At 37.8% G+C, this 16,304-nt stretch overlaps 1 protein-coding gene across 6 annotated transcripts in view; it reads right to left on the bottom strand.

The window, feature by feature from the left end:
* The window catches only part of LOC120525860 (lamina-associated polypeptide 2, isoforms beta/gamma-like), a 116,750-nt gene extending 102,118 nt beyond the window's left edge, over positions 1-14,632 (bottom strand). For 5 of the 6 annotated variants that reach the window (XM_039748500.1, XM_039748497.1, XM_039748499.1 and 2 more), the window contains exon 1: positions 14,551-14,607. In XM_039748500.1, coding sequence (XP_039604434.1) covers positions 14,551-14,602 — 52 coding nt within the window. In that variant the 5' untranslated portion in view covers positions 14,603-14,607. Of the gene's footprint in view, positions 1-14,550 lie in introns of all 6 variants that reach the window. The other variant, XM_039748501.1, reaches the window with a different exon arrangement.
* Between the last annotated feature and the right edge of the window lie 1,672 nt (positions 14,633-16,304).

The raw sequence follows: 16,304 nt of genomic DNA on the forward strand, positions 1-16,304 counted from the left end.
TATATATATATATGACAGCAACACTCATAACAGTGACAAAACAATTACATTGACAATCATGTTACGTTATTTTTAATATGTTTCCTTTTCTTTTTCATAACTTCTTTAACACACTACTTCTCCGCTGCGAAGCGCGGGTATTTTGCTAGTTATTCATAATGAGGCAGGATTGGTCAGACAAAAAGAAAACAGATGATCAGTACTGCATCCTAATTATGCTTGTGCTGATTGTGCATGTTCTATATATTCTTTTAAAATAGGCCTGATTTTTGCCAAATGGTTAAAACCAGTGTGTGTTCGCTTGCTGTATGCAGGACGCTGAACTAAAAAAGAGAAAAGAAACCACTGAAGAAATTAATATAAACTGTGAAAAAGGAGCTTTTGGATAGACAATAGTGTTAGAACAACCGTCTGATGGAACACCACCATTAAAATAAAATTTAATTACATATGTGTAATCAGTGGTTGCACAGGCAGACGTAAATGCAGGTTTTGCTCAGAGTACAAGCCACATACATTTATGTTATCTTTCACTACCTTCCACTCAAGCAGATCAGGGCCCAGCCTGGTAGAAAGGCCAAGCATCAGAGTTATCTCACCTTGCTAAGGCTGTCATGAAGCTTAGCAACAAGTGTGTAATGGTTGTGTGACTCTCAGATTCACACTGCTGATAAATAGAGATTTGTTTTTATTTCAGGGACTCCATGAACACACCCAGCCTTGACACAGTATATACGCACACAAAGAAACATAATAAAATATCTTAAAACTAGCAGACCTGGCGCTGCATGTTTAACTGGCTAGTTCCGGCAGCGGATCGTGGTTTTCCAATCTAGATGTCTTGTCTTTTTCTGATTCTTATAACTGCCTGGTTTCAGCAGCCAATCGTCCTTTTCCCAATCTAGAAATCCTGTCTTCTTTAGATTCGTTTAACTGCCTGATTTTGGCAGCGAATCATTTTTTTTCTAACGTAGAAGTCGATTCTTGTTGAGATTTGTTTAATCATCTGATTTTGGCAGCCAAGCGCTTTTTTTCCAACCTAGAAGACCTCTCTTGTGATTCGTTTAATGGCCTCGTTGATTGCATGTCTTCCAAGGTAGTTTCAATACCCATTTTATGCACGGAGTCTTCTCCCCATTTATGAGTGACTGTGTAAATACCGCATGTACTAAACAGTAAATTAGTAAAGGAGAAAGGACTAAACACTAAGGAAAAAGAACGGCAAGACCGCGTCAGCTGCGGAGCTCAGCAGAGCTCAGCTCGGAGCGAAATGAATGAAATGACATGAATGGGAGGGGCGATGATCACGTGACTCCCCCACCCGCCTTAACTCCTAATCCCTCCACAAACACAGTCTCTCCGATCCCAACTCTCCTTTATATATATATAGATGATAAGAACATATTAACCAAATAAGCCAACAACATGCAGATAAAAGCATACACTATCTCCCCAATGGCGATAACTACTTAACCAACACTGAACAAATTGAAACTCAACAAAACAATAAGCAGAAAATGGTAAACAATAAGTACTCATGATAGTCCACAAACAGTCCAGTTCCACAGAAACAAATGATGATGATCAAGTAAACTGCCTCCTGAATGTTATTAAGGTATTATTCCACTAATTTCCAGTTATTTCTTGAAGATCTGAAGTGATTGAGTGTGCTCCCAGACAAAGACATATACAACCAAGATGAAATCACATGGACAAGATAAAGGACAACAACATAAATCTAGAAAAACTGTAATCTGAGGTGGTTGCTTTTGTAATCCAACTGAGAGTGAAGTGCTGAAACAAGTAGACATAATCTTAAGGGTCCTTTTTAAAAGTTAACGCCTCAATATGTTTCCCGCTTCCAATAAGCACTGCAGGAAATCCAATGCTGATAAGCAGCACTGCAAATATGCCTGCTTTGTTTTAATCATTTTAAAATCTGAATTTTAAAAGCATACTCTGCATCATTAATAGAGTATTAATTTTAGTTATCTCGGGTAATATGCACTTTAACAGTAAAAATGGAGCTCCCAATGTAATTTACAAGCCATAATTTTCAACTGGGCCAATTAATCTTTGTAATACTTGCCTCAATAACTAATTACCAAAATATTAAATTTGTTAGATACATCTATATAGCTAGATAGAACTTTATTTGCCCCAGGGGGAAATATGGCTTTTTAAAGAAGCTATTTAAATACATAATCAGGCAGATAAACAAATATACACACATTTTAGTCTGAACACACACACACACACACACACCACAATGACCATAAAGCAAGAAAATTAAAAAGAAAGAAAAGTTCTGAGTTGGCTGTCACAGTCACAGTGAGGCATCGTGCAGATGTATTGCTGTTGGTATATATGAGTCTTGACACACTTCTGCTGAATAATTAGTTGGCTGAAATAATTTGTTGTTGCAGCCCAACTTCACGACGACTTTGATGGCAGGTGATTCACACAACCTGCTAGACATTCCTGAATTAGTAAACAGCTGTACCAGTGCCTTTTCTATCCCTTTGTGTTCAATCAACTGTGCTAACCAGACAGCAATCTTCTGCAAAGTTAAAGTTTGTGGACCAAAATAACCTGTTATTTTATCAGACATCCTTATGAATGTCCTTCAAATATTTTTAAATTAGTCAGATTCTTTCCTTACGAGTTCCACAAACCTGACCATTCAGTCATTGATTTTGAATTTGCTCTACTTACTATCATTGTCATAACTGAACTATGCCAGTGCTGATTGACAAAATTTGCTAAAGTGTTTTTCGCAGTGAATATTCTGTGTTTGCCGGTGACCTTGTTCACTGAATGTTTTCCTGGAAATTTGCCATGTGGCTGGCTTAGATAAATATTTAGTTCCCAGCCTCCCATGACACTTTGCAAGGCCAGCATGACATCACAGAACTGTAGAAGCCACGCACAGAACAACCTGCATGTGTACTGTAAGACTGCTGCCCCAACTTCTTTGCGTATGTGTGGTGTAAGGACCTGACCCAGCGGATTTGCACTTTGCATGCACTTTAAAAAAAAAACAAACAAAAAAAAACCCTTGTAGTATTTTTATTTGAGGGGTACATTAGTGGACCATAATGAAAATATTATAACTAATACCACCGGATATATAACACCAATCTGTGCACCCTAGCGCAGTTTCTATTACAGCAGCACCACATTTGCCTTGCAACTACCAGTCTAAAGAAGCCTTAAAGGAGAATGTCAGAATGGGACCCTGTAAAATAATAACGACAAGTTATTTACTATTAATTTACAAGGTGTTTCTATCTTATTGATAGAATCAAAAACTTTACAAGTATCTGCACAGACAGAGAAGAAACCAAACCCATTCCAGCTGTACCCTGACTTCAAATAACGAACGAATGTCACAGCCAATGCATGCCCGAAAATTGTGGATACAATTATATATTTTTTTTCATTTTATTGCTAGTATGTAACCATTTGGTGTATTTTGTTTGTAGTTATTGCTCCGTCTTCTTCATTTATTGTTTCAGGCACAATGGCATAGTAGTTAGCGCTGCTGCCTTTAACCTCAGGCCACATTTTTTGCCAAAATAATCAGTTCATTGCCATGGACAAATTTGTTGGTATCCTTACTACTCATTGAAAAAGTGCTGCATGTCTCCTGAAAAATGATTAAATGAAAAGCAATTGTCCCATGTATTCCTACATGCCTTTGAAATGTCATCGAGTAAAGCAAAGCAAGTGTAAAAAAATATAAAGAGTTGATCATTCTATAAAGATATTCTAAGATGGTCTGGACACATTTGTTGGCACCGCAAGAAAAGATAATTAATAATTTGATTAGAGTGATATTTCAAGCTAGGGTTTTCTTTTTTTAAATGATCAAACCTGCCTCCATTCTTCATTTAGCCTATTTAAATGCAGAAAAACAGTGTCTCTGCTGTTTGGTATCATCATGGGTCCTACACTAAACGTGGACCAGAGAAAGCAAATGAGAGAGTTGTTGGAGGAGATCAGAAAGACAATTATTGCCAAGCATTTTAAAGGTGAATAATAGAAGACCATCTCCAAGCAGCTTGATGTTCCTGTGACAATAGTTGCAAACATAAAGAAGTTTAAGGTCCATGTGTCTGTAGACAGCCTCCCTGGATGCGGCTGCAAGATAGTGACATGGTAGATAAAAAGCTGAACTCCACTGCTGAAAATATACAAAACACAGTAATTTCAGAGACAATTGTGGGTTTTTCTTTTTTCATAAAGAAATACCAACAAATTTCTCCATGTCTGTATTTGTCAGATACTTTCAGGAAAACTTAAATTATTACTGACTCAAAACTAGTTCAGTTCCTACTTGTCCAGAATTTGGTGAAATTCCTGAACATTTTCATGGGTGGTCCCAATACCAGAGAGCGGTCAGAGGTGCAAGGAACCGTTTTTTCGCTGACATCATCTCAAAAAACTCTGGCGATCAACGTGTCTTATACAAAACACTAAATGCTGTCCTCTCTCCAGCCGTAACTGTTTTCTCTGCTGCCTCCACTGCTCTTTGTAATCAGATCCTCACGTTTTTTCTGGATAAGGTCACGAACATTAGATCCCAGATCTCCATTTCTTCTTCTGGCTCTGTTGATTTAGCCGCTCCTGCACGGTTCCCTCACCAGATTTGAACCTATTTCGCTCCCCATCTGGAAAAATCGTTGCCTCAATGAAGCCTTCGGCTCTCCGGACGATGTGGTGCCGCCCAGACTGCTGAAAGATGTGTTTCCTGTGATTCGATATGATGTCCTAAAGATCATAACTAGTAGTCTATCCTCGGCTATAGTTCCTCATGCTTTCAAACACGCAGTTGTACATCCAATTGTGAAAAAACCTGATCTTGACCCTGCCATTCTTTCCAATCTTCGCCCAATCTCCAAGCTACCTTTCTTGTCAAAAATACTAGAAAAAGTAGTTTATGAGCAATTAACTCATCACCTACAGGACCATCAGGTAATGGATCTTTTTCAGTCAGGCTTTAGGCCCCAACACAGCACAGAAACCGCACATTTACGTGTCCTAAATGACGTCCTTTTGGCATTGGACTCAGGATTCCACGTGGTTATGGTTCTTCTCGACTTATCTGCTGCTTTCGACACAATCGACCACCGACATCATGATCTCCCGACTCAAATCCTGGGCTGGTGTATCTGGCTTAGCCCTCGACTGGTTCAGGTCATATTTCTGCAACAGGACTCTCAGAGTCATGCTAGACGATTTTTCATCTGAATCAGTCCCACTCCCATGTGGGGTTCCCCAGGGTTCCATTTTAGGGCCACTACTTTTTCAATCTACATCCTGCCTTTAGGTGCAATTTTAGAAACCATGCAATTTCATATCACCTATATGCTTACGACTGCCAAATTTATTTCTCCCTCAAGCCAACTGACTCCACCAAACCACTCCTCGACTGCCTATCTGACATTAAGGACTGGCTGGCTGTAAACTTCCTTCACCTGAACGATTCAAAACCGAGGTCATTGTTTTAGTCCCGACTGCAAACAGGCTCCACCCCTTGGCCTCGTTTCTCTTCCCATTCCAGTAACTTCGCCTGTCTCCAATCTTGGAATCAAAATGGATACGTTCCTGAAAATGGATGCTCAAGTCAACAGCACAGTAAAATCCTGCTTTTTCCATCTAAGGCGAATCGCCAAACTCAAGCCTATTCTTTCTAACCACCTCCTGGAATCAGTAATTCATGCATTCATTACGTCCCGGCTTGACTACTCTAATTCCTGCCTTTTTGGTATCAGTAAAGCCACACTTTCTAGACTCCAACTGGCTCAAAATGCGGCTGCAAGGCTTCTAACTGGAAGTAGCAGAATCCAACACATTTCACCAATTTTGAAAACCCTTCACTGGCTGCCGGTTAGATTCAGAATCGATTTTAAGATTCTCCTCCTAACCTATAAGGCATTAAACGGTCTAGCCCCCGCCTATTTGAGTGTCTTGCTCCATTGTCACAATCCCCCTCGTGTTCTTAGATCCACAGATCAGCTGCTCCTAACCGTTCCCAAGGCACGTTTTAAAGCTCGTGGTGAAAGGGCTTTCTCCGTCTGTGCACCCAGGCTCTGGAACTCCCTGCCCTTAGTGGTTAGGCAAGCCGCTTCAGTCGCCACATTCAAATCTCGCCTAAAACGCACTTCTTCACATTGGCTTTTAATTCTTAACCTGTTTCATTTTCCACTTGTCTTTTGCTATTTTCTCTATTTTATTTGGTCCCTTGACCTGTTTTTAGTATCTCTGTTTTAATTCTCTCTTAATGTTTATTTTAATATTTTGCTTTTAGTCCTGCTTGTTGTAACTGTACAGCTTTGGTCAGTTGTAATGCTGTGTTTTTAAGCGCTCAACAAATAAATATGGTATGGTATGGTATGATTCTGGCAAAATCATAATGAGTTTGCTTCACACATTACTGAGGTACAAACAGACAGTACAATCCCATTTATGACAATTTTTTTGCTGTGTGTTCATCTGCAAAAACATATTCAGTCTGGGCAGCTGAGAACTATCAAACTCTTTAAGCTACATATACTGTATAATAATTGGAGGGAATGACGCTGATCACAACAATATTTTGTCATTTAACTCAGCTGGAATCACCATTAATTTTACTGAATCTGCCCGCAATCTAGGAGTTACAGTGCATCCGGAAAGTATTCACAGTGCATCACTTTTTCCACAATTTTGTTATGTTTTTTCCTCTGACTTCTACACACAACACCCCATAATGACAATGTGAAAAATTTTACTTGAGATTTTTGCAAATTTATTAAATAAAAAATTTGAGAAAGCACATGTACACATCCTTTGCCATGAAATTCAACATTGAGCTCAGGTGCATCCTGTTTCCCTTGATCATCCTTGAGATGTTTCTGCAGGTTAATTGGAGTCCACCTGTGGTAAATTAAGTTGATTGGACATGATTTGGAAAGGCACACACCTGTCTATATAAGGTCCCACAGTTGACAGTTCATGTCAGAGCACAAACCAAACATGAAGTCAAAGGAATTGTCTTGAGGCACAAATCTGGTGAAGGTTACAGAAAAACTTCTGCTGCTTTGAAGGTCCCAATGAGCAAGTTCAAAACCACCAGGACTCTTGGCTGGCTGGCCGGCCATCTAAACTGAGCGATCGGGAGAGAAGGGACTTAGTCAGGGAGGTGACCAAGAACCTGATGGTCACTCTGTCAGAGCTCCAGGGGTCCTCTGTGGAGAGAGGAGAAGCTTCCAGAAGGACAACCATCTCTGCAGCAATACACCAATCAGGCCTGTATGGTAGAGTGGCCAGACAGAAGCCACTCCTTAGTAAAAGGCATATGGCAGCCCGCCTGGAGTTTGCCAAAAGGCACCTGAAGGACTCTCAGACCATGAGAAACCAAATTCTCTGGTGTGATGAGACAAAGATTGAACTCTTTGGTGTGAATGCCAGGCGTCACGTTTGGAGGAAACCAGGCACTGCTCATCACCAGGCCAATACCATGACTACAGTGAAGCATGGTGGTGGCAGCATCATGCTGCGAGGATGTTTTTCAGCGGCAGGAACTGGGACACTAGCCAGGATAAAGGGAAAGATAACTGCAGCAATGTACAGACACATCCTGGATGAAAACCTGCTCCAGTGCACTCTTGAACTCGGTTCATCTTTCAGCAGGACAACAACCCTAAGCACACAGCCGAATTATCAAAAGAATTGGCTTTAAGACAATTCTGTGAATATCCTTGAGTGGCCCAGCCAGAGCCTAGACTTGAACATCTCTGGAGAGATCTTAAAATGGCTGTGCACCGCGCTTCCCATCCAACCTGATGGAGCTTGAGAGGTGCTGCAAAGAGGAATGGGTGAAACTGGCCAAGGATAGGTGTGCCAAGCTTGTGGCATCATATTCAAAAAGACTTGAGGCTGTAATTGCTGCCAAAGGTGCATCGACAAAGTCAGGCTGTGAATACTTATGTACATGTGATTTCTCAGTTTTTTTATTTTTAAAAAACCTCAAGTAAACTTTTTTCACGTTGTCATTATGAGGTGTGGTGTGTAGAATTCTGAGGAAAAAACGAATTTAATCCATTTTGGAAAAAGGCTGTAACATAACAAAATGTGGTCAAAGTGATGCGCTGTGAATACTTTTCGGATGCACTGTATCTTTGGCTCTAGCATGTCATTTAAAGCGCATATTACAAAGTTGTCCAAATCATGTTTCTTCCATCTTAAAAATGGAAATTAAGGCGCTTTCTAAATAAACAGGATTCTGAGAAATTAATTCATGCATTTATTTGTAGAAGGATTGTCTACTGCAATGCAGTGTTCACTGGATGTTCAAACTGTTCTTTATACAGCCTCCAGTTAATCCAAAATGCTGCTGCAAGAATCATTACAAGAACAAGAAAATACGAACACATAACTCCACTTCTGAAATCCTTACACTGGCTCCTGATTATGTTTAGGGCAGATTTCAGAACCTCCTTTTAACATATAAAGCATTAAATGGCCAAGGTCTGGCTTACTTGTCTAAAATTATCATGACTTACAAACCAGAGCGCACATTAAGATGTCAAGATGCAGGTCTGCTTATGATTCCAAGAATTAATAAAATAACAGTGGGAGGTTGAACCTTTAGTTACAGTGCCCCTAAACTGTGGAATGGCCTGCTTGCTACTATAACAGATTCCCTTCGGTCTCAGTTTTTAAATCCCAGCTGAAGCCTCACTACTTCAGTTTAGCATATCCTGACTAGAGCTGCTGATTATCTGTACAGACTGCATCTCTGTTGTTAGTCATTAGCACTAAAACATAAGTAACATGATAGTCATAATTTATTACCAACTATTCTGTTTCTCTTCTCTGTACTCAAATGTGGCACTTGGTGCCATGGCCCACCTGCCAAATTGTTTTGCCAGCATAAGGTAAAGTCATCCCTGATGGAGAATTGCAGGAATCGTGGGGTAGAGGGGTCCTTTCATCGGATTGGCTGGCCCAGCACAGTTTCAGCTGTGGTAGGGCCAAATGGGGGAGGGAGCTTGATGGCTGAGGTCTCCAGGACTCTAAACAAATCCAAATTGTTATGTGATATTATCTACTGTTAAAAATAAAAAATTTTACAAGTACAGAGCAGAATTTATATTGTATTGAGGATTTGTTCTGTTCTGTGTATTGCATTGTATTGACCGCCTTCTTTTTGACACTCACTGAATGCCCAATCTACCTGGAAAGGGGTCTCTTTTGAACTGCCTTTCCCAAGGTTTCTTCCATTTTTTTCCCTACAAGGGTTTTTTGGTAGTTTTTCCTTGTCTTCTTAGAAAGTCAAGGATGGGGGGCTGTCAAGAGGCAGGGCCTGTTAAAGGCCATTGCGGCACTTCTAGTGTGATTTTGGGCTGTACAAAAATAAATTGTATTTTATTCTATATCCACTTAGAAAGTAGGGACTGTCAACAGCAATGCTCCCTTCTAAGGAACAGGTTGGTGTGAGCAAAAATTTTCAGTTTCATTACCAGTGACAGCACTACTTACTATTAGGCAATAGAACTGTCAGATTATACAGTATGTAACAATCTGAAATTTTTCTGCATCATAGAACATACTTAAATGTATTTATTAAAGAGGTTATTTAACAAGAACTGTTAATTCCATCACTCAACAAGATGAATAGATAAAACTGAATGTTGATCAAGACTGAAGTACTCTTTCTTCATTTGATGGTACTTAAAGGTGTTTTAGGAATATCTTTGTATTCTAGAAATATAAACCATTACCCATAACAAATTTCCACACCCCTCAGAAACAGAATATTAATAATAAAAAGAAACTAACATACTTTCCCCATCCAACCTTTCAGAGATAAATTCTACTTGCCTCTGGACAAATTCTAAAATTGTCTGTAAAATTTCTTTACTGAATGGACCTCAGTGCATTTTCAGCTCCCCAGGAAATTCACACCTTTACCATATTACACTGGTTTTTATTCCAAGCCTGTCTCCAGCCTCCTCCATTATTCTTTTCTGCAATCTCAGGATATCTTCTGTCTCGTGTTGCACTTCAGTTTCTCTACTGTAAAAGCTTTTCATGATCCATTGTCTACTCCTTGGAACCACAGAAGTTACTTCTCTATATTCTACACAACAGCATACTCCCTCTTCTTCTAACTTCTTGGCCATCTTTCTCTGAAATAATTCACCATATGCCTTGGAACCAGAGAAGAAGCAATGGACCTGCTAACCTGTTTGGCACCTGCCCCAGGAGCTGTGGGGCTTCCATAGTGCCAACCACTCCCTTAAATCAATAGTAAGCAGAGGATTCAGTCTTTCTACTAACCACTCAGCCAAGAAGTGGCAGAGAAGCACTAACATCTTTATCCCTTCAGTTACCACACTTTTAGCTTCAGTTAATATTTCCTCTTACGTTTAATATGGGCTGCTAATTAAAAGTTATTCCACCCCTTCTCATGGCACCTTCTTCACACTGTTCATTATGTCAGGAATGCCTTTACTCACCAACTAGAACCTATTGTTGTTCTTATACTCATAGACTAGTAGAAATGTCAGTAATGTTTTTTTCTTCCTTCCTTCTTAAAAAAATAGTGCTGCACAAAACTATTATTAGAACACCAAACATCACAATCTTCTTGCCCTCAACATTCCTCATACCAAAACTAAAATCCCTGTTAAAAAACGTCTCATTCCACTTGATTTCCAGTACAACCACTTCTCCTTGAAACATCCTGGACATGACCCCAATCAAATGGTCTCAAAAGTCTTTTTTCTCTTTATTATTTCTGCAAACCTGTAGAGCAGATATCGAGATCATCAGTCTTTTACCAGCAATCATGCTGATTTCAATATACACCTTGCTGATAATTATCTTTTATCAAATATTTTAAAGACCTCAATAATAAAAATCATTTGGATCATGAGGGGGTACCCAAAAATAAACTGAATTGAAAAAAGAATTGCTTTTATCATTTTTACTTACTGAAACTTTAGTCTCCTTTAAAGTACTCCCCATGTGAATGAATGCACTTGTTCCAACGTTTCACACTGGTGGAAACATTTTTGAAATTGCTGAGGAGGAACGTTGTCCAAGGTCTGCTACAATTATTCTTTGACTTCCTCCATGGTACAAAAACACTTTCCTTTAAGTTCTTTTTTCATATGTGGAAACAAGACAAAGTTACACGGAGAAAGATCAGGCAAGTAGGGAGGGTGGCAAGAACTCCAAGACACACAAGTCAATTCAGAAATTTTTTCAATACTGTAGTTCAATGACAATCTTTATAAACTGCATTGCCAACTTTTTCAAGATTTTCATCATTCCTAATTATGGAAAGTCGGCCACATCTTGGTTGGTCTTCAAGTAACATTTCCCCTTGTCTGAAACGCCAAAACCACTTGTAGACCTGTATTTTACTTAAAGCTTCCTCTTTAAAAGTAGTTTCAAGCAGTACTACAGTTTTAGCAGCTGTTTTCCCTAAGAGAAAACAAAATTTAAAGCAGACTAGCTGATGTTTATGATCACCCATAACAGAAATAGAACACGTTTAAAAAGCACCAAGAAAAACTGACATGGAATGCCAAACAAACAGTAAAGAGCAATGCCACTTGGCAGACTGCCACAGAATACTGCTAGTATGCTATACCTAGTGGGAAAATTCGCAACTAAGTCTAAATTGCACGCATTTTTGAAAACACTTTTTTTAATTTGAGAGCTACATAGGACTGATTTATTTTAAACTCTCCAAACCCTGTGTTGTTTATGAAAACATCAAGTAGGAAAAAAAATTGCCATATTGCAAAAAAATAAATAATTTCCATGAAAAGCGATAAGTCTCACTCTACCTGCATATACAGTCATGAAATGCATGTAGCCAAACAAGCAAAGAGCTGATACATTGTATGTGGTCATGTTGGCTAACAAGATAGTAACAGAGAAAAAGTGAAGGCAAAATGCTGTATACTAGCAGATATTTAAAAGGCATCCTAATTCACATTTTTGTTTTCTGGCATGACAGGCCAGTTGGAAAATGAGTGTCAAAAAGGAGTATAACATTCAAAATAGCTATTGAATATATTTTAGTAATGGCATTTTACAGGTATATGTTTCACCAAACTGCATTCAAATTATTTACAGGAAATATTAAAATAAATTTTGTTGATTATAATTTTGTAAACATAAGAATATTACATCACTTTTGAATTCAGATTTGTTTGTTCATATGTGTATTAATTTGCTTAAAAACATACAAGCCTTTGGTTATTTGTGTATTCTTGCGAATTGTACTTTAATTGAAAAGTTATCATTCTCTTGTTGAGTGCATAGAGCATTAGTTACTGTATTTTGCAATAATTATCACTATCATACAAAATATTTTCTTTCTTTCTTTGGCTATATGGTCAACACCAGAGGAAGATCCACAAGTCGTCCTTTCCTAGAGTGACCTTACTAGACAAACAGCGGTCCTTGCTACCTTATAAATGTCTTGTAATATATTCACATTCAGGCTTATAATAGCAATTGCTAAAGGTTTTCAAATTATAGATTTACTTATTTTATCTTTACTCACTAAGGTTCAGTTCTGATAAATTACCTGGTGCTGTACATCCCACTAAAATAATACATATTTTTTGGTTTCTTTTGGGTTCAAAATACTAATCAAACTAAAAATTGAGCATAAGAAAACAAATAATATGCGATGGGGAGGAATGTTCCTGGAATGTAAAAATAAACACTTTATTATACAACTTACATCAATTTAATTTTAGTTACCGTCAAAATACAACTATCCCAGAACTTCTCCCATTTCTAGAAACACTCCCTGTTCATATTTTTTGTTATCGTGTCTATAGCCTTTGGCAATTGTTTTTTCTGGATTTCTTACACGGTAAGAAATCATCTTCTTCCCATCCTTGTCAAGATGCAAAATGCAGTTTTTTGTGCACCACTGCTCCACATATTTTTCTTCCTGATGCCTTCCCACAGAAGCCTCAGTAGTTCACTGGAATGTTGCAGATTAACAGTCTTTTTAGTGGGGAAACTCTTTATTAACAAGCCCCATTAACTAATAAAACACAATGTTCATTGTCTTGATGTTTTATATGGCCTCACATGCTTTTTTTCAGCTTGGGGAAAAGAAAAAATAAAATCTCAGAATTTATACTCCCAGGGAATAAATGCACTTGATCGACTCACCGTGGTGTTGCTTGGTGGTTTGATTAAGAAGACTGTAGTCATACAATACCTAGTGGGTTAGTCAATAACTACACACTACAGCCACACTAATAACAAATGTGAGGTTTTGGCACCACCCCCCTCCTAAAATTACAGGAAAATAAGTAATTCTTATGAACAGAAAATATATATGCCGTTAACATTTTTGGTCAGGTCACCGATCCCTAATGTTAAATCAACAAAACAGTGGGAAATATAATGGAGTTTTCCTCAGAGATTTTTCCACACAGGCTCAAAAACTAGAAGCATATCTCTTAATAAGGATAAGGGGTATGTCTGGGAAGTGTTTTTTAGTTTTGTCATTTAACACACCCCTGCTTATCACAGTGCCATAGAGTGATGGATTGTTGGTAACATAAGCAAGCAAGACTTTCACTTTAGTCTGTACACATGATATTGCAAGTAAACGATATGAAAGGTATCAATAAATGCCAATGCTACTAAGATGGATTTACGCTATTCTATTCAGCACAACAACAAAAAAAATATTAGTTTCTTAAAATACAGTACATGCAACTAAAATGACTACAATATGCACGTTTTGGTGCAGCTCAGGCCCCAAGATTACATCTTGGCTGAAGAAGGGACCTGAGCTGCCTCCAAAGGTTGCGTTTAAAGAATCAAAAGATTACACGGATTAAACTACATGTGTAATTTACCTATCATCATATCTGAAAACGCCTTTAGTGCATATTATTGATTTTCGAAAAAGGAAGAAAAAATTATAAAGCAGGTTTAAACCTAATTTATCATCGAGTTCGCTTAATTGTATTTCTTTGTGAATATTAAAACAGCAGCAAGTTGAGAAGTCGTAAAACAAGTAACATTTGCAGCATTTCAACAAGCGCATTCGCTTTTTTAAACAAGGAAATTATTATCAAAGAGCCTGCACATACACTTAGAAACATTACAGATGCAATTAACTGTCCGATTCTGCATTTGCGCATGATAAACCTTGCTTTCGCACTGCTGGCTTCACAGTTTACAAACTTAAAACATTATATACAGCATAAACTTAAGTAGAGGGTTACGTTATTTTTACTCTGAAAATAAAATATGCCGTTGCTTGCCATCCATTTTCTGTATTGGCTTTTTGTATTTACAGATCCTACCCAAAAGCACACCTAAAATATATTTACTGGTCTCAGTCACTCCAAGCACTTCGAAGTAAATCCCGGCAACGTAAAAAAGGTAAATACAACTATTTTTCCAAAATGTGCCTCTGCCATGTTTGTACTTTGCTAAATTTAAATCTTAACGACATAAACAAAATGTGTTTAGATTTCCTTTAAGTTTTACAGTCGAACATACCTACGCCTTCGTTTCGTGCAGACCTTCCAACTAACCAATATTGATTGCCCATGAAGATTCCAATTAGTCACGGGGCTTCGCGGCCTCTCTTGATTGACACATTTAAACCACGCCCACTGAAGGTTTTGTTTTCCAGCCGTTTGAAAATGTCGGTATCTCAAGAATGTTATCGCGAATAAAAGATTGCAAGAAATTTTAAGTATGTTTGGTCATTCGCAATGGTAATGTTGTATGTTAATGTTTACAATTAATTTAAGACAGAGTAAATTAGGAAATTGTGATTTGGAATAATTATTCATTTATCAACACTGAGGTAGACCTCGAGAGCAAGAGTTTATGGGTAACCTAAACCTTAAAATCCTGGGGTATCCTGTTTGAAATGTTTGTATTATGTATTACTATGCAAATATTATTTCTCAAATATGCTTGCACCCAGTTTAATAATATAAGTAAGAAATTAATTAATTCCCTTTCAGTATGAGCATACAAAAGCTAAAGTGTGAAAATACCCTTAATAACGAAAATAGTTTTCACTTAACCACAAAACATAAATGTTGTACTTAATACAGTGAAGCACTTTGGGCACAAAAACTTCAAAACATAGTTTGATACTCCCAGAATACAATAATGTAATACATTTTGACTTTTTTTCACACAGTTTTAAAAGAAAAATTCTGAACATTGCAGGCTTGTGATCTGTCCAAATTACTAGAAAATAATAGGGATACAGGCTGATTGTCCTCATTTTACTTTACAACTTATGCAAAATTAGTTTGTCTATCTCATTTCCAATTTCCATTACAGAATGGAAACAGTGATTATGTTAGCCATAGATATCTACTAAATAAAGTTTAAAGAGTGTTTGCCAAATATATAAATCCACTGCCAAATATTGCAGATTCACCATTTGTAAAGGAGAAGACCATAGGCTATATTCTGTTCCAAAATGTGTTCTCCTTGGAGAACTTTATTTAGTGACCAAACCTACACTCTTTTAGGGAAGCACTCCTAGGGGGCATTTTTGGAAAAACACACCGGTATGAAAAGTTGCTCCTCATAGTGGGTTTAGTCAGTGAAATTTTGGTTTCAGGAATGTATTTAATGAATGCACCTGCACTTTTATCATCCCTGAGCAGTGCTAGGTACCCCTGGTAGTATACACTAAAACTAATGATGACCATTTGTCCTCTTCATGGGCCTGGCTTGGATTTCCACACCATTCACCTGAACAAAAACTGTAGATAGAAAAATATTTTTTTAAAAGTAAAATTACTTTATATCATTTGCACCTAACTGTACCAGAGGAAGGATATACAGTATGTGTGAATGCCCTGAAATGGGCTGGTACTGTGCTCTGTGTTGATTCCTACATTGCTCGCTGTGCTTCTGGGCTAGGGTCAGGCCTCTAGGTCTCAGGTGTTTCTCTAACTTGAACTAAACAGGTCTTGAAATTGGTCAATGGGTTCCACTTATTTTTATTTAATTTTGTTTCTTATTCATTACAAAATTACAGCAGAGTTAAGGACAATCCTGTTAGCATTACTTGCAAAAGAGGAACTGTAATAACCACTTTACCAATGTGTCACCTGTGTCCTTCCTGTAGAAGGAATGCATATCTGTATTGTTCAAAAAGGTAATCAGCCATACATTTAAAAAAAAAAAATCCCAAATATTAAAAAAAAAATTATCCCTGATTATCAGATCAATTATTTTTAACTTGTGTGCTGTAAACAGCTCTGTTACACACTATAAAA

This window comes from Polypterus senegalus, chromosome 3 (assembly GCF_016835505.1).
Source record: "Polypterus senegalus isolate Bchr_013 chromosome 3, ASM1683550v1, whole genome shotgun sequence".
Classification (NCBI taxonomy): domain Eukaryota; kingdom Metazoa; phylum Chordata; class Cladistia; order Polypteriformes; family Polypteridae; genus Polypterus; species Polypterus senegalus.